Source organism: Benincasa hispida, chromosome 6 (assembly GCF_027475165.1).
Source record: "Benincasa hispida cultivar pf3 chromosome 6, pf3_genome.v1.1, whole genome shotgun sequence".
Taxonomy (NCBI): Eukaryota; Viridiplantae; Streptophyta; class Magnoliopsida; order Cucurbitales; family Cucurbitaceae; genus Benincasa; species Benincasa hispida.
The window spans coordinates 50,028,437-50,047,288 of record NC_143483.1 but is presented as its reverse complement, the minus strand read 5'-3'; the positions used below and the strand labels follow the sequence as shown (position 1 = coordinate 50,047,288).

Sequence of the window (18,852 nt, the reverse complement as noted above, 5' to 3'; positions counted from 1 at the left end):
TTTTCTTCCTCCTCCCTTTCTCTTAACCTTCATTCTTTTTAATCTTCTTCAATGTTCTCCTTGTCTTTCTTCCTTTTTAAAATCATTCTATGTCCCTTTCTCCTCCCTTTCTCTTAACCGTAATAATTTAAAATCATTCTTCCGCAATGCCACTTGCTCACTGATTCACGATGGTGCAGTAATGGAGATTCCATTATCTACATATACTCTCGATTGACATTGGAAAATTATAGAAGAATCGCAGATTTTATAGCAACTTGCTTAGAATTATGGTAACGCGACACAAGTTACATTATTAGATATTTCACCAATCATCTTGTTTATTTCTTCCTTTTTCTTATTCTTTCTCAAGGATTCCAACCTCTAATTTGTTGACATTATACTATTTTACTTAATGTCAATATAATATAAATAAATGGTTGATTTCACACATAAAGAAAAATGAGTCAACTTATTTATAAATATACCAAATTGCTCTCTTATAAGTGATAGACCGTGATAGACCGAGATAGACATCTATAATGATAGATGTCTATCGTGGTCTATCACGGATTGACAATAACATTTTTCTATACTTGAAAATATTTGATATATACAGTACAATATATTTCGATATATATTTAAATTTTCTATAAATAAACCAAGATATGCTGATAATTACATAAACAAAAAATTTGTATATATAGTCTTATATGTCGAATAATATACGTAGTGTATATTAGTAAGCATACCAAAAATAAACAATGATATATCCAATATATATTTACATTTCCTAGTATGTTACCAATATATTCGACATATGCTTGAGATCTCAATAGAGAAGTGACCGATTTTCAATTAAGAATATGAAGAAAATAAATAAAATCTCTTGAATGAAACATTAATTTGAAATGTCATGCGTTAAATAAATATCAACCAAAATTAACAAATAACAAAAATAAAGTCAAAATTCAAAAACCATCATAATAGAGAAAGAACTAAGCATTCAAAATTTTTAAATAATGATAAAAAAAAAAAAAAAGGTCAAACTAATCTAAAATTAAAGCAAAATTTAGGACATGTATGAAATATATGGTGTATAAAAGATTTTCCGTATAAAAATCTCATGATCTTAGGTTTTAAAAATTATGCCTTAAAAAAATGATATTACGTGAGCGTCATGTGGGAACAATTATAAAATGACAATTGGACGCACGTCTTTTCGCAGCCCATTTATTTTTATTTTTCTTTTATGTATGTATTTATTTATTTATTATTATTGTTTTTTTTTTTTTTTTTTTTTTTTTTACGATATAATGATGCAATGCTACATGACAAAGAATGACCAGGCTCCAACTAGTTTGTGACCGTTAAAATTAATCTTGTTTTATAATATAAAAATCAAATATAATTTGTATAATTTAATAAATTCTATTTTATTGTAGTATAAAAACAAAATATATTAAGAGGAAGAAATAATAATAATAATAAATCATCATATACAATAAAGTTAACGTGGTGATGTTAAGTATGATTTCTATTGCTAATAAATGAACAACTTAATTTCCTAAACATTAATCAAATTAAACACTTGATTGTTCTTGGATTTTGAAAGCTAAGGTTTAGATTAACACCCAATCTTTTAAATCAAAAGTATAATTTGGATGATTATATGTTCAACTCCTTAAATTTCTAAGCTCATAACAAAATATTAAGTGTTGGAAGAACAATATATTAAATAATTCATACTCCATTTGATAAAAATTTCGTTATTTAAAAATTAAATTTATCACTTTTTAATCTTTCTTAAGTAAATGGTCGAATTTTTAACTAAATTTAAACATTAAAAAAAAAGGTAGCAATTTTTTTTTTCAAAGATATAGTAATTAAAATGTGGAGTGAGAGATTCAAACTTCTGACTTCGAAGTCGATAGAACAATATGTCACTTGAACTATGTTCATATTGACACAGTAATAATTTATTGATTGAGAAAAATGAATTCCCCAATGTCACCCAAAGTTCCAAAGTTGCAATTTTAAATTTAAACTTCTCAATTTATCAAAGTGAATTTTTGATAAATTGAAAACTTCGAGAAGTATTGCAATCTTTGACCCTCCAATAAATAGGTTCACTCTAATTTTTTTTTTTAAAAAAAAAAAAAATCTCTTACATAGTCAAATAATTATAAAATATGGGTAAAAATTCAAAAAAAAAAAAAACAAAAAAAAAAAAACAATTTTGACAAAGTTGTTCAAGGATTGGTTTAGTTAATTGGTAACACACAACTTTGTTTTATTGGTAAACAAAACTCTTATGTTCCTTCTCATTTTCTTATGTATCATTGTTGATTTTTTTACCTGACGCTATAATACAATTAAGTTATAATTAAAATCATATTTTTTAATTCAAATAATGACCATCATCGTTTCTTGATTTTCTTTTTTAAAAAATTCTAAGTTATGAAGAGTAGGTTTAAAATTCCTTTTTATTTTTATTTAACTATATGACATTTTAAATTGAAAAAATTCTCCCTCAAATTATTGAATTTATTTAAAATGCCATGTAATATATTTTTTTTATCTTTTTGAAAAAGATAGGATTTGGAAAAAAAAATTATTATGACATTTTAAATAAATCCAATAATTTGAGTGAGAATTTAGAAAAGAAAAAAAAAAAAAAAAAGAAATTTACTTCAGGATTCTTTTAAACCTACTCTTCAAAACCAAAATACTAAACTAAAATTTAAAAACTCGTACCAAATGCACCACTCCTTAAAATTCATAGACCAAAAAATCTTCAAGAGCCAAACACAATCTTCGATCTGTGATTTCTATGACTTTTCTCAAAATTTTCAAAATTGAAACCTCGGACATTTCCAATTAGTTAGATGAAAATTATGATACAAAATGCTCATATAATGAAACAAATGAATGAACCACCAAGTCACTACCGTCCAGTGCTCTGCCATTCAATGAGTGTTATGAGGCCATATATTCTTGACAAGAAACACATCAAACAACTCAAAGCCAACCAAACTAACAATAGCTAATCCCACCAAAGAGGTGACAAATCCAGTTGGAATAAAAAAACTGTCCAAATAATGAAAAGATTAGAGAAACTGTATAGTCAGAGACAAAACTCACCTACAACCTGTCATTGAACAGTGAAATACTTCAGGAGTTATGAGTGTCTTGCAGACACCAAACTTCTACTCAATTTTCATTATCTCATTCACTCTCCACATCTCATTTACTCTCCACATGGAGTGTCCCATATAGCAGGTTTAAGAGCCATTCTGAACCTCACAAAAGTGATTTTAACTATTTCAAAATCTCCCAACACGTATCGGGAGAAAATCCCCTCCCCCTACCTTCAGCCACATGCACAAAATCAAGACCTATGATCAGTAGGCTTCATATCTCTTCAAACCCTGCAAGCTTGGTTTCGACAGGTAGTTTTGGCTGTAACCAAACTTCCCCGAGCAACTTTCACCACCTCCTCATCATCAATTCAGAATATTTACAATTCTAATTAGTATAATACGTCTACTACAAAATGAAGAGAACCAAGTGTACCTTTATTCTCTGTCAAGTCTACTTTACCCAATAAAGTTTGCAAACACACACATATATACACAGACAATCTAACACTCTTGCAGACTCCCAAGATTTTGACAAATAAACACCAGAAACTTAGGTAAGTTCCTTTCCACAGAGCACTCTAGGATTTGGAATTGAGACATTGCAAGTTCTAATTTCTATCTGCAAAGAGTGCTATGATGGGTATTCACTCACATGCATATCCTATCTATTCATTCATGGAAAGTGGCACAAAAGTGACAGAATAACTAGGAATGTAAACCTCCAAACTTTATCACAAAAGTAAAACCATAGCAAAAGGTTAGATTATAGAAGTAGACACCACAATTTATCCTACTTTTGTGTAAAAAAACCATAACAAAAGAAAATACAAACCACATATTAGCCTTCTTTGGAGTAAAACAATGTATTGACATACAATGTACAGAATCCCATCTTATACACCCACTTCCTTCGCAAGTTCATCAGGTGTGAATTTTAGCAGACAGTGAAAATAAGACTATGCCCAACTAAGTACAAACTCTAAGACGTTGAACCAAAAGATTCAAGAGTCAGGGGTACCCAACAGATGTGAATCAGTAGTAAAATGTTGTAAGGTTTAATTGGAAGGCATCTAGATAACTCTTTAAAGACAGCATTGGTATAAGGGAAGTTCTCAGCTCCAAAGTAGCACATTTATAACATCTAATGAAAAGGAAAGAGAAGAACATAAATTCATTGTGGGTTTATGAAGTTGAGATAGATATGAACAAAATTTCTGCAAAACAATTTAAAGCTTCCATTGTTGCAGAGCTCTGGACAACACAAGTATCTGGCATCGAAAACTGACACAAGGGTGATATACATACAACATTTGTATATGAATTCACAAGTATTATGGCAATCCATTTGAGACATATCTGTCAACCATTGAAGTGGGCCACGCTATAATATGTACAAAAATACACATGGGGAGAGGGAAAAGAATATTGGGTAGACACTTGCTAACAACTTTGTATATGAAGGGGTAAAGTAAAACTATGAAAACTTTGACTAGACCATAAGTACTTCACCTATTCAATGCTATACTATCTCTCAACACAAACAAATTAAATTATAAAAAAATCAATATGATGTTTCATTCTCACATTTACCTATAAATGCATGCTTCTTCATGTCTGCCAGAACACCTCTGGGTCATTGCTATACAATGAGTAGTCCTGAATTTCTTGATTTGCAACGTGCCAATCAATTAGTCGCGCTTGGATAATTTTGCAGAGTGCTAATCCAGCAGGAAGCATCCACCATTCACTATCATCCCTGCATTTTTAACAATCACAAGCAAAAAGTTTATACTTCCTCCAATGACTCGACAAGCCAGGAACATTAGCAATTGATTTGAGGCTACTCACATGCTAAAATTCCAGGTTTGAAAGCTGGGATTCTTTTTACTTGAATGGTATAAATAATTAATTAACCCACAAACGAAAGCAACTACCTGCAACAAACAAGAAAGTGCCTAAAATAGGTGAGGATCTATATCCGATATTTCTAATGGCAATCAAATTTAAATTGGATTCATCAATTTCGAAACAGTTTTGCAGTCAACGAAGTGCTTGCAAAACCTTTGATAAAAGCAAGCAATTACGACACTAATATAGACCAAAAGTGTCTATCACCGGAAATCATGTTGCTTTCTCCCTGAGATGAAAGATCAATAAAAGATCGTAGTTAAGAAGTACTCACCACATTAATCATGGATGTGATGTTCCACAGACCATATACATGTGCCAGGCCGGCTGAGCGTCTAGGTCCATGACTGAATAACGCGTTAATCCCAGCAGGAAAAGGAGATAGCAGACCAAGAGGAAGGACGAACAAAACCAGAAAAAAATCGAGCAGAGAAATAGAATACATCTGTAACAAAGTGAGTAAGACCAAGCTAAAATCTCCTAGAAGTATCATGGAGACTACCAAACCAACAAGATCCTGAGTGAAAAAGAGGATGGAAACCAAAGTTAGAATGGTATCATCAAAAGGTACAAGCAACTTCAAACTTCAGCAGAATAACCACCTGATGGCCAACAGGTTTAGTGTTGTAGATCACAAAAGAGAGGGGATAAGATATATCTTTCTTCTCTTTAAGAGCTTTTAGGCTCTTGGCTTGTATAATTCCACCAAATATTCGTTTCTGAACCATCTTCTGCTCAGTGATTTTTAACTGGTCCAATGGCTTCCTATCGGCAAGTCTTGGTAAACTGCACATGTTGAGGAACAAATTTCTTATTAACCGTTAAGTGGCGGCAGAGGAAGCTAGATTCAAAATTATTACCATGAACGTTTCTCAGGCAGTAGTAATTTGTGTTGGCCTTCAGCGTATGGCTGCACATTGTCATTCTCCAAAGCAGATAACAATAACCCAAATTGGCAATATCCAGAAGCTGTGGGTTGAAACCATGCAAGATCGACCCTCACACAAAAGGCACTTAGAGTTGGATTAGCATGTGTTTCCAGCCAACTAATTACATGTTCAAAAGTCTTCTTCAGGTGTCCATAACGAACTAAGCGTAGTTGAGCATTGAGCCCAGCCACGAGTCGATACCAAATTGTGGGTGGAATAGACTGAGAAATCAATTTTAACATTAAAAACAATCTTCTTCCATCAGATAGCAAATAGAAGTTAATGGATTCCCAAATATAAGTCTAGGCAATTGACAAACCTGACCCATTAACGTGGTTAGAATGTTATCGCTATGGAGGGTGAAAGGAGCCATGTAACTTCCATCTCCCCCAAAAATTACCGAGACTGGTAACCTTTGTTGAAGACGAGGAGGGAGATCAACTCTCTTTTCATCTCCCCCAAGGAAGAAATCCACATATGCAAGCATTAAATCAGGAGTAGCAGCAACCTGAAGCAACGAGTTATTGAAACTGCTGACTATCAAAATTATTGAAAGAACAGGTGTTCTAAGCTCAGTTCCACTGAATTCTTAAACTAGATGCCTTCCATAAGATCTGTTCACTACAAAATTTGTTGCCCCTGGAAATACTATCAATTCAGCTGTTGAACAATCCATGACATTCAGTTGAGCACATTGAGAATACCTTCTTTATGATTTTAAAGTCCTATCTAGTTCACTTCAATGAGTATTATTTCATACGGCTTTCCTAGCAATTATCTCAATTTATTTGATAACATAATATAATGCTTTTAGAAAAGGCAACAAATGAAGAAAACTGGTTTTGAACAAACCTTAAGACCTTCATAAAGAGCACGTGATCGGCAAGAACGCAGGCAAGAGTGATCATATTCAGAGCGAACAAACTCACGAAGACATTGCATTTTCTTTTTCCGGCAGTGTTGTAGCCATGACCATGCAAGCGGATAGGAAAGAACAGAAAGAATACTGTAGATTGATCCTTCCCACCACTGATAAGTAGCCAAATCATTTATCTCATCCACAAATCTATTAAATGCATCTTCATATCTGCCAAGGAATCATGTTCTCAGAAGATGTTCATCATACACTAGATTACTTCAATAATACAAATCTCTGGGGAAAAAGGTTAGAATCACACAGAAAATTAACCGGCCTTCTCCACTGAAAACTGAAAATTGTCACCCAAATATCATTCTCCTACAACAGAAATTGAGACTGCTTACACTATTTCTGCTACTTGTTCAGGAGGGGAATGAGATAGGTGCCACGGTTCACTGAAACTATTTGGGCCCATGAAATACATTCTATGCACATGACTCTTGGATTCCTCTGTTCGATTTGTTTCCAAAACCTGAAAGATAAGATTATATATAAACTAACTTAAAATTTGTACTTCCATAAGGAAGGCACTTAATGTTTGGCAGTGACCTAAAGAACGTGATCACTGGCAGGGAAAAGTTAAAGGCAGACCTCATTCAAGGACTCCAGGAAAGGAAAGGAGTAATCTATTCTAGAGCTTTGTCGAACAGGTACCGTCGCTGGTAATTCATCCCCACCAACATATTTCATACGTGCAACACTTAACACCAGAGCTAAAAGGATGAGGAGTCCAACAAGAATAAGACCAAATAACCAAGGACCTCCAAAAGCATATACCAACTCTTCTAGAGCCGTATAACATTGTGGCATGTGATATCTGTCCGAAATGCACTTGTAGGGGCAAGGCCTTTCAGCAACACCACCTGTTGGAAGCAATCAAAATTTTCTTTCTATAAAAAGAAAAAGCATTTCGCACAAAAGATGAAAGTTCTTGTGAATAAGCAGTAGCATAATGGACCTTTTTTCCCCCAGATAATCCAATTCATTAGATATCCCGTAAATCCACTCTTTGAATAATTTTTTAAAAATCAAATAGAAGTATATCTCTATTTTTCTCTACCGCTTCTCTTGGGTGTCATTAGCTAATTATGTAAATGAAAATTCTAATATGCAGAATTGAATGTGAAGCTGTAATAGTTGATTGTATTTTTATAGCTTCTTTAGCCATTACCAAGATTAGTAGTCCTATTTGGTATTTCAAAGCATATTTTATTTGACTTGTTAGAAATTTGTTCCTTAGCCCTAAAATGAAAATAAAGGCTCACTAATGATTATCATAGCAATACCATACCTCGAACACCAACATATATGCCACGATTGGGAAGCTCATAAGATGGGCACTTGGTACACAGGGCTCTGTCAGATCCAGTGGTATTCTTAAATGTTCCAAGAGGGCATTCCTGCAGTCCCATTTGCGAATCATGGACAAAAATTAAGCTCTTTTTTTTTTTTTTTTTTTTTGAAAAGAAAACTAAGCTATTTTACAGAAGTAAATTAAAACTAACATAATCACTAAAAAAAGTTCTACAAGAATTAAATTGATTAGATGGGCAAAAACAATTCCAAACAAAAAAACATTTAAGAAACTTATTGCTTAAAAAAAGATTTTTCATACTCAAGTTTATATTAAACAGAAATTAAATTCTATTTCAAGATTCAATGCATAAAATCTACATTAAAGTTGAGTTGTATCACTTGAAAATAAGAAAAGGTCAATCCAATTCAAGAAGATATCTAAAGTGGCTATAGTAGAAATTTTTGGATATACAAAAACAATGGGTGGTGGGGGGCCTAAAATTACAAGTAGAATGATGCTCTCCCCTAAAATTACAAGTAGAATGATGCTGACAAACCATGACGAGAGATGCTACCTCACAAAAGATACCATACAGTCCTTTGGGGCAGGCCTTTCCAGTGATGGTTCCATTTTCGCCACCAGAACCATGGTAGCTTCCTATGCCTCCCCTGACATTGAAGAGAAGAGAAACAGCTAAGATCTTCAATGATCAAGTTGAATAATTTTGAATAAGGTCGACATCAAATTAAATAAAAGAAATTTAAGCCCCTGGAAAATATTCATAGAACATAAGGAATCAGCTTCCTTATCAAATAAGAAGGCTAATCATGTGACACTAAACCATATACTTCAAACAATAGATATATTAATAGCTAGTTGTAAATATTTGTTTCATAAAGAAAATATATCGACTGGTGAAACGTACAACTAATATCAGCCACTTTTTTGTTGCAACGACCAAAAAAGAGAGAGAGAGAGAGAGAGAGAAACAGGAACTCAAGGATTGTACAGTAACAGCACAACCAGATTTCTACAATCCACTCAAAACCAACGGGTCATAAGAGGAGTAACTCATGTAATCTTTTAAAGATTGTGAGTTCTCTTCATCTTTCGAACGTGGGATCCTCAATATGCCTCCTCATGAAGGTCCCTCTTTGAGTTCACTATTCTTGGACCGGTTTCCAATTTTTGTTTTAAAAAAAAAAAAAAAAGATTGTGAGGTTCCCCATTTTTTCCATATGGGATCCACAACAGGATGCTTGGAGAACTGGCCCCTAACTTCAAAGTTTACCAGAACTCCACAAAATATTTAATTACCTTCCTGATTGTAGCAACATGTTTTGATATTGGAGGAAGACCAAAACAAGTATGCAACTTCTGATGATAGAATCGTTGGTTACTCCAAGGTTATATTAAACTTGGGACAGTCAAGTTTTAACATGAAGAGTAGCTGCTGTGTATAACATATAATTATCACAGGCTGTCTAAATGGTGTTAACTTCAGAAAATCATCATAATAATAATAACCACCGCTTAACACTTCTTGAGAGAGCAGAACTCAGTTACTCAACATAGAAATTTGTATTTTCAATAATACACTTCTTACTTATTCTTGTTTCAAGTTCTTTCTTTCTCTCTCTCTCTCTTTTTTTTTTTTTTTTTTTTTTGTGGTTGGAGGAACAATCAAAGTTAGAGAATTAGTTGTTGAACATTTTTTTTCTACCTTATCACTGTTCGACAAAGTTGAGATAATAAACAAAGAATAACAATACATTAGGGGGAGAGAGGAGAATTGACACAAACCCAGTATAAATATTTCCTTTAACACTTGCTATAGGTTGATATGCATCCCCAACTGGTATATCAGACCAATGAAAATGAACCCTTCCACCGCCGCCCCCACCCCCACCATTCGAACTGCCTTGTCCTCCAACGGCTGAAATGACAGAGGACTCACTGAGCGATACTGTTTGCACGAATAAAAGAATTGTTCCCCCTGATCCACCTCCAGGACCAACATTCAACATTTTCCCACCACCTTGCCCCCCAACATCTCGCCCAAACGTTTCTCCATCAGCTCTAAGGGACCCATTGAGAGACAAACTTACTACTGAGTGCTCTAGTGAACCCATCACTGTATACAAGCAGGCACAAAATAAAGTTCATTGTCAACATGTATCTGAAATATGAAATTGAGAACAAGTGCAGGTATCCCGAATAAACATTGGTACTGTTTTGAGAAAAATGGTCAAACGTAATATTTTATACAGCCATTACTCAACCTACCGAGCGTAACTAACCCATGAGAAGAAGAATCCCCATTAGAATTAATTCCCGATTCAAGGCAGATTATAATTTCATAATTACAAAGTGAGAACAATTGCCCCTTATATCACCGATGGAATTTCATTCCAAGCATAACATAAAGAAAAAAATTAAATAAGGGGGAAAAAGATGGGAAGAATCACAACTTACCAATAATCCCACCACCTGCTGTTTCACCAGCAAGACTACCATTTCCACTACCACTGCCAAGTTCACAAGGTAGATCGGGATCCCCATATGCAACACCACCATCAATGAAGGTGCCATTATAGTATCCATCCCCCCCTTTCCCACCATGTCCACCACCCGCACCAAGACCATTTGAAAAAATTCGTCCTCTACCCACTCCACCAGTGCAGCCTGCACACAACCAAGTACAAAACATGGTGAAGGCCAAATACTCGTCATAGTAGAAATTTTTATTTTTATGAATAACCAAGCTTCCATCAAGAAAAAATGAAAGAGGACGCTGGCATACAATAATGAAAGCCCGAGGAGGCTACGTAAAAGAAATGTCTCCAATCAAGCAAGATAAAACTAGGCCAATAATTAGAAAATATATGTATAAATGAAGTAAAAGCTCTGTAGCTGAAGCCCAGGAAACTTTCTTTTATCTACAATAGTGTAATGTAACATGTTCAACCTTCAGTTGAGATGAAACTGTGGTATATTAACCATATATTTCATTCGAACTACTTGAACCTGCCAGGTGAGAACAAAATAATTGGAAGAAAAATGCATACCAAGACCAGAAGCACTAATTGCACCAGATAGGTAAACAAATATCTCTCTGACCCAGTGAAAGTGAATGACAGATCCAGTTATGGTGCCTTCAATTGTTAGATCTTCAACTCGACAAATCTGCAGAAACAAGCCGAGCTACCCAGTATTAGATTAGACAAAGAAAAGCATATTCAGTATAATAAATTATTTACTAATCTGACCAGGAAAATCTCAAAAATAATATTCTCCACACAAGATAACTACTTAGTGATCAATCTGGCTAATGGGACACCTGAAGAGTGAAGGGCAAAGTAGAGTTCACGTTACAATCTTCAGGTGGGTGAAGTAGTTCCACTGGGCAATCAGAAAGTTCACAGTAGAGCTGTGGTCTCCTGCAATTTATTGAAACATTAGGGAACCAAAAATGAAATTACTGATCAAACATTAGAAAACTTACGTATTATTGGCGTTTGAATCGTCCAAAGGTCCTCGGAGAAATGACTTAGGCCCAACCTTAATATTATCAAAGTAGATATTCAACACTTGGTACAAACAAAAAACAAATAAAAGGGAAAGGATTCTGATACGTACAGTTTAAGTGAACTCTAAACAGGAAAGAAAGTTAACCATAATTTGCTTACATAAATACTGAAAAACAATGATAGTATTAGACGTTGTGCTTCAATAAAATTTCCTGGTCCAGTGAGATTCAAGTATCCTTGTCCATGAACGCCTAAATTTGCATTTGAATGTATAGAAGATGACTCCTGACAATAACAAACAGATAAATGAGCATGATTTACTTCATCATAAATTCTAGTCAAAAAGAAGTTTGTGAAGTATGAAATACCTTGAGAACCAATAAATTACTGGCCTCAAGCAGAGATGTTGCTACAATTTCATTGTCTCCACCATCTATAAGTATTTTGGAATTCCACATTAAATGCATCTTCACAAACATGCGAAGGGCCCCATATATCTGCATACCAATGAAAGCTCAGTTTTTCAGATATATATATATATATAAGATATATACATCTCCATACTAACAGGAACAGGAAAATAATTGGCAAACATGACTTGGGCACTGTACCACAATAACCAAGTACCAACAACCAACCAAAAACAAAGAAAATGTGAAATTGTTAGACTATTAAAGTAGTAATGGGACAGACGAAAAGGATTAAAAACATTGAGATGCCCCAAAAAGTTGTTCAGGTAAGCAATCTTATAATCATCCACGCAGTCTGATCACAGAAAGAGAGTGTGGATGGTTCTGGAACAACAAAGAAATAACTTCAAATTAAAAAGTCATATTAAAATACAAGTCTAGGATCAGCCTTAAAAATAAAATAAATAAAAAAACACACACACACACCCCTTAATTGAACAAACATGGCCCAAATTTTTTGTAGGACTACAATAACTTACGAGAAAGGATTTAAATTGATGGTCACTGATTGATTGCAAATCACAGTGATCAGTGATCAACAACAAAACACAATTTTTTTATTAAGAAAAATGAAAGAATACAAGGGCATAAAAGACAAAATCAAAGCCCCCAAAAGGGAGCACCCTAAAGGAAGGGTCTCTAATTTAACAAAATATGACCTAACAAATAATTACAAAAAGAATCTGTCACGATGCCCCAGAGAGAAACAGTAAAATTGTTCATCCAAAAAAAAAACAGTAAAATTGACGAGGGACCAAACATCAAAAGATTCTACTATTTCTCTTCCCCCAGATACCCCATAACAAAGTGCACACCCCAGCCTTCCATATAAAATATATTAGAAAAAAGGTTCTACTCCTCTGACTGAAGGATGGAGGAGAAACTCCTCGACATCATACCACTGAAAGCTTATGACCAGCTAGCTAACTGAAGATCAAACACCCCAAAAAAGATGTTCCAAAGTACAATTCCACAATAAACACATGTACTCATTCCCCAGCACCCCTGTTCCAACAGGAGGAAAACTCCGGAGTTATTATAACTTGAAAACAGGACAGATTAGTTTGATTTTTGTCAGATGTAGTGCCATGGCTACCCATGCCACCACGAGTTAAAGGGGAAACAAAAACTTCATGAATCAGTACAGTGTTAAAAATGTTAATTACATATGAAATACACTATTGAGAAAGTCCAAATAATAATTTTTGGCTAAAATATAACTGTTGACAGATGGGATACAAAAGGCTCTGCTACTTGCCTTAATAACAGAATTGCTCATAAGAAGCTCTTCTGCAATTAGCTCAAACTCTGATGAAGCGTAATGTGCAAGCCCAAAGGACAGGACTGCACCAACTGATAAATGAATTTGTCCTTGAACCTACATGATGATTAGCAGCATTTCGTCATAGAAGTACATAATAGAAAGAAGTTGTTTTACAATTGGAGCAAAAAAAAAAAATATGTTGAATCAAGAAAGTGAACTTGGAAAACAAGTCTGAGAAGTGTCTTAGTCAATTTGTTTGATGTTTATACTTTGTAAAAAATTTTAGTGTACCTTAATCACACACACCTAAACTTTTTTTAAAGGGTCTTCATAGAACTTACTAGTAAAGAATATGAAAAAATAATTGGTACTTGTAGCACTTTTCTCACATAGTTGATGATATTTGCAAGCATATCTTAAAATAGAAAGGTAGAAGAATTTTGCATGCTAGGAGGGAATTACACGTCAGCAAACACTCGTTTCCACTCACAAAAATATAACACAATTGAGTTCTCTCATAAGAGCAAATGGTGTATCCTAAACTGCAACTTAATCCTAAAACTTAGCCTAGGTTAATAGGTTACGATGCAACATGTGTGAGAGTGATTCTGAGATATTTAAAATTACTTCTGTCAAGTTCAAAATAAATCCCAAAAATATCTTTAATCATTCACCATCAACTTCGATTGAATGAAAATTGTGTTCAAAATCATAAAACCAAACATTAAAATGATTTTAGGAGAATCACTTCTAACAAATCACTTATAAACCAATCATATACTCACTCTTTTTTAAATCACTCCCAAGGAAGAAACAAAATGTGTTATTATTTGAATTTGATCATTGGTTTATCTTTCAATGAATCACCAAACCAAGCATGCATCTGTCCTTTGATTGGAATTTTGGTTTTCCAAATCCTTTTTCTGATGAAATTACTCTTTCTTATTTAAGAAAGGGAAAAAAGAAACAGCAGTTCACATTGAAAGAAAGTTAGCATTGATAATAAAACAAACATGCAACTCAAAAAGTCCAGGTCAAAAAACACCCAAGCTAGCAAGCATGACCCATATGAGAACAGAAATCAGAGAAGTAATAATGGTGTAAGCATAATGCTCAGAGATCTATAACCTGTACACGGCTCCAAAACAAAGGAACCAACGCCTTTGCATGGTTCTGAATATACACATTTGTCCAAAGTGGCTGCTTGGGAAATGTTAAAAGAAGTGTATCCGTCTGAGTAGATAAGTTGTCGTTGCTAACAATAAGGCTTCGAGGCACGGCATCATAATACGTTCCTGCAGCACCTGCATTTTCAGAACAGCCATAGCTCTTCCCCCCTACAAACAACACATAAAGGTCACAATATTATATTTCATGTTTTCTCATTCTTTTCCTTCCCTGCACTATGACAATATTAGAGCAGAAACCCTATGACAACACTCAATTTTTCAATTAACACGATATAGCCTCACCGTGAGCAAAGAATTCTGTATTGTCATGCCGACTAAAAACATTGATGGAAATTCTTCCACCTCCACCTCCAGCAAATCCATTACCACCAACTGTACTTAACCTGCCACTTCCAGTCCTGCTCTTCACAGAGGAACTGTATTACCTGTGTGCTCCTAGATCACTTGCAAATAATGATTTAGAACTAAAAGGCTTCACCTATCTAATAAAATGTCCTATATAAATTGAAGTAACATATGAGAAAGCCCCTTGAGGTCAAACTATCACGAAGTTAAAGCCCTTAAATTACATACCCAACCTTCTGTTACTCCTTATTTTTACAACCCTGAACAACAGTACTATCCCCATCTTTATTTGATTATTACACAGTTCCAAATTCGTACCACCAAAACCATAATGACGCCCACTCGTGTAAAGGTAATAACGTTTAAAAATCATCCTTAATTCCTTATTGATATTTCATATTAATGGGATTTTTCATATCTTTTTTCTTATATGTAAGAAATGAAAATCTCATACCAAAAGAGAAGATACAAAAAGGGAGATGAGATATCCCCACACCCTCGAAAGGATTACAAAAGAAACCCCCAGAGTGAAGCTTCAGGTCACGCCATAATTACTAAAATCTTTAACCCAGAAGAAGCAAAACATACCAAGGAACGCGAGTGTCAACGGCTCAACATCAACATAAAATACAGAAGTACGGACTATATCCCCAGCATTCAAAAACAGAAAGGGATATCCATATCACAGATTCGCAAGGTAAGTACTCTCTGTTTCTTTTTACATAAAAAATTCACATCAGCATATTTCAACATTTCACACATCATTCCAACTCGAAGTAAACAAGAATCTATCTCAATCAATAACAGGGAGCAAAAAAAGTCTATGAGTTGAACTGAAGCTGAAGATATAAGGCAAAGATTAAAGAGGAAAAGGAAAATCAGAAAATAAGAGGGGAGAGAGTTACATTCTCTGGGCTTTGATATAAATGCTGCCACCAGAACCTCCTCCGCCCTTGATACCACCATCACCTCCATCTGCATAAAGATTACCACTAACTTCGATTGAATTCTTTGTTTCTATCCAAATTCTCCCGCCTCCTTCCCCACCATAACTTTCTTCTTTAACAGTCGTTCCACCTTTACTACCAAAACTCCATGGCTCGTCCAAAGAAGACCACGAGTACGTGTCCCCACCCCAAACATCATCTGGCAGCTTCGTATTATCCGTCACACAACTCGCTCCTCTGCCGCCATGGCCACCGCCAGCTCCCTGATAACCCGACGGCGTTCCACTGGTCTGTGCCGGCGGATTTCCAGCCAACGCCGTCACATTTACCACAGACCCATCAACCAAACTAACGTTTCGAGCATCAATCCTCAAACTTCCTGCAACTATCAGCGAATTATGACCTAGAGAAAATTCCCGGCTCATGTTTATCTGTATTGTACAACCCATTACGGGACACCTTAAACTCACATCGGAGAGAATATACAAGCTGCCATTTCCCTCAATATACACATCATCACCAAAGCTCAAGCTGGAATTCAGCTCGCAAATGGTGTTAAGCGACCCGATTCCTTTCAGATCACCCTCGCACGAAAATGATGGAGGATGAGGGAAGGGGGCCGGTGGGGGAGGCGAAGGGGGCGTATAATCTCCATGGAATAAATCCCCATCATAGCCGATGATGGAAAATTTATCCCCAGAATCAAATTCCACACAAATGCTAAAGGTAAGAAAGGAAAGCAAGCTGATAAAGATGGCTTGGCAAGAATACAGACAGTATTGAGCCATTTCTCAGACGAATTACTATCTGTAAAAGTGGGGAAATCTTATGGGTTTTGCCAAATTTACAAAACCCAGATTCCAACTGAGAGAAAATAAGATTAACGAACTGAATTTGGGAGAACTATTGGGTGAAATACTTAAATCAGAGAGAATTTCGTGAAAAATGAGACTACAGGAGTGGGAATTGAGTGGGGAGTTGAAAGTACGACGGGGTGGGAATTGAAAATCGTGGAAGTTGGAGGAGTTGCGAGAAAAATTTCGAAGTGAAATGAGAGATGGGATAAAGCAATGGACGAAAAAGTTGAGAACACAGAAGGAAAAAGCAGACCCGAGTTTCGACAGTCGGAAGAAGGAGGACGAAGGAGACAACATGACACGTGCATCACACGTGTGCAGATTTATACTCCTGACGCCCATGTGTTCTTCTTGGGCTTAATAATAAGAGGCCCATTATTAAATAGTCGAATGGGCCTTTTCTCAGCCTGCAAAAAATTGCTAATTTATTCTTTAAAAATTAATATCAAAATCTTCATTAAATAAAAATATGTGTAGATTTTTTTAAAAAATTTTTGCAGTAAATTTTTTAATTCCATACAACTAATTCCATAAACTATACCTATACTTTGGATAAAAAAAATTACTAGCTCATTTGAATTGATTAGAGAAAAAATTATTTACATTTAAATATTTTTTTATAAAAACTTTAAAAAATATACTTCAAACGTTATTTTGAATAGTTGTCAAATACTCAAATTTTATTCAAAATAACTTATTTTTTAAATAAAACATTTGAAAATATATTCCAAACACACCTTATATTGAATTTAGAATTTGTTTTTACGTATGAAGTTTTGAATTTTGATTTATTTTTAATCTTCTTCAAATCAATATTATATATTTTATTGGATAGATGTGGCAGTTGATAACATTAGATTTATCTAATTTATTAAATACTTTATTAATATATGTACCATCTTTTCTTTTAGTTCAACATGTGGGATGAAGAATTTGAATTCTCCCTTGATCGATGATGTATAATTTAATTGAATTGAATTGGTATATCTATTCCACATGTATTTTTTTAGTTATTAAATCCAATAAAACAAAAACGATGGAGATAAATCCAAAATAATTCATGCCTAAGACAAAAGGATGAGATGATATTTCAACATTTCATACATAAATTAACATTTGATAAGTGTAAGCATTGGCATCATCTTCAAACTTTTGCCCATAAAATAATAGTAGTGAAAGGGAAAGAAAGAAAGAAAGAACAGAAATCTAAGAGCATAAAAAGATATGCTAATTAATTGGAAGTGATAATATAGTTAATTATATTAATGAAAATTTTCTGCTTTCCGTTTGTATACGTTGCATGTCACCTTTCCATTTTGCACTAAAATAATAACCATCCACATTTTCACCTACCTTCTCTCTCTACACTTTATGCTAAATGACAAATATTTCTTAATTATTCGAACATATTTCAACATTTAAAAAAAAAAAAAAAACATAAATTGAAACGTAGCTGATTAAATAGAACACAGTAATTATTATCTCATCTAGATTTTTTTAAACTAAAAAATGTTCTCTACCATAGTTCTTAGTTTCAATTTAGGCTTCCATTAATTTTGGGATCCCACTTTCAAGCTATTTGCATTACAAAGAGCAAAGCAATTTGCCTGTAAAAAAAAGATAGGCAACTAAACTGTAATAACACTTATATATTACCCTTGTCGATGTGAAGGAAGCAGAGATTGGCACATGAATTGAAATTAGGGTGTCTTTCAATTTTTAGTTACTATTTTGAGGAGAAAAAGATAAGGTCAAAATAGTGATGAAAAAATAATGAATTAAAATTTCTTACTTTGTTATTTACATTTTACCAATGGTTTAAAAATAAAATCAAATTTTGAAAACTAAATAAAATATAAAAACTTTTAGAAGCTTGTTTTTGTTTTTCAAATTTAGCTAATAATACAAATATTATACTTAGAAAAGATGCAAATCATATTAATAAATGTGAAAAAAATAGATTTAATTTTCAAAAATAAAAAATAAAATGATTACCAAACAGGACTTAGTGTAACATTTTCAAATTTGCGAACGAAATGAAAATTAGATTCAAAATCTTAAAAGAAAGGTACTT

The 18,852-nt window shown here is 33.9% G+C and overlaps 1 protein-coding gene across 1 annotated transcript; it reads right to left on the bottom strand.

Annotated features, from left to right (window-relative positions):
* Positions 1-4,391: 4,391 nt before the first annotated feature.
* Positions 4,392-17,075, bottom strand: LOC120079588 (uncharacterized). Its single transcript, XM_039033818.2, has 22 exons — positions 15,880-17,075; positions 14,912-15,027; positions 14,568-14,776; positions 13,434-13,553; positions 12,074-12,202; positions 11,865-11,990; positions 11,681-11,736; positions 11,516-11,615; positions 11,244-11,361; positions 10,651-10,860; positions 9,979-10,309; positions 8,750-8,843; positions 8,170-8,278; positions 7,470-7,741; positions 7,223-7,350; positions 6,812-7,046; positions 6,279-6,467; positions 5,891-6,180; positions 5,633-5,816; positions 5,305-5,547; positions 4,971-5,056; positions 4,392-4,878 (listed from the first exon to the last, which is right to left on the bottom strand). Exons 1-22 carry the CDS (start codon positions 16,707-16,709, stop codon positions 4,731-4,733), a joined length of 4,323 nt encoding a protein of 1,440 aa, XP_038889746.1. The 5' UTR covers positions 16,710-17,075; the 3' UTR covers positions 4,392-4,730.
* Between the last annotated feature and the right edge of the window lie 1,777 nt (positions 17,076-18,852).

Coding starts and splice junctions, on each gene's coding strand:
- LOC120079588 (XM_039033818.2), bottom strand. CDS start 16,709: ATGGCTCAATACTGTCTGTATTCTTGCCAAGCCATCTTTATCAGCTTG. Junction 14,777..14,911: donor TACAGAATTCTTTGCTCACG/GTGAGGCTATAT, acceptor TGTTGTTTGTAG/GGGGGAAGAGCTATGGCTGT. Junction 7,351..7,469: donor TCCTGGAGTCCTTGAATGAG/GTCTGCCTTTAA, acceptor CTTATCTTTCAG/GTTTTGGAAACAAATCGAAC.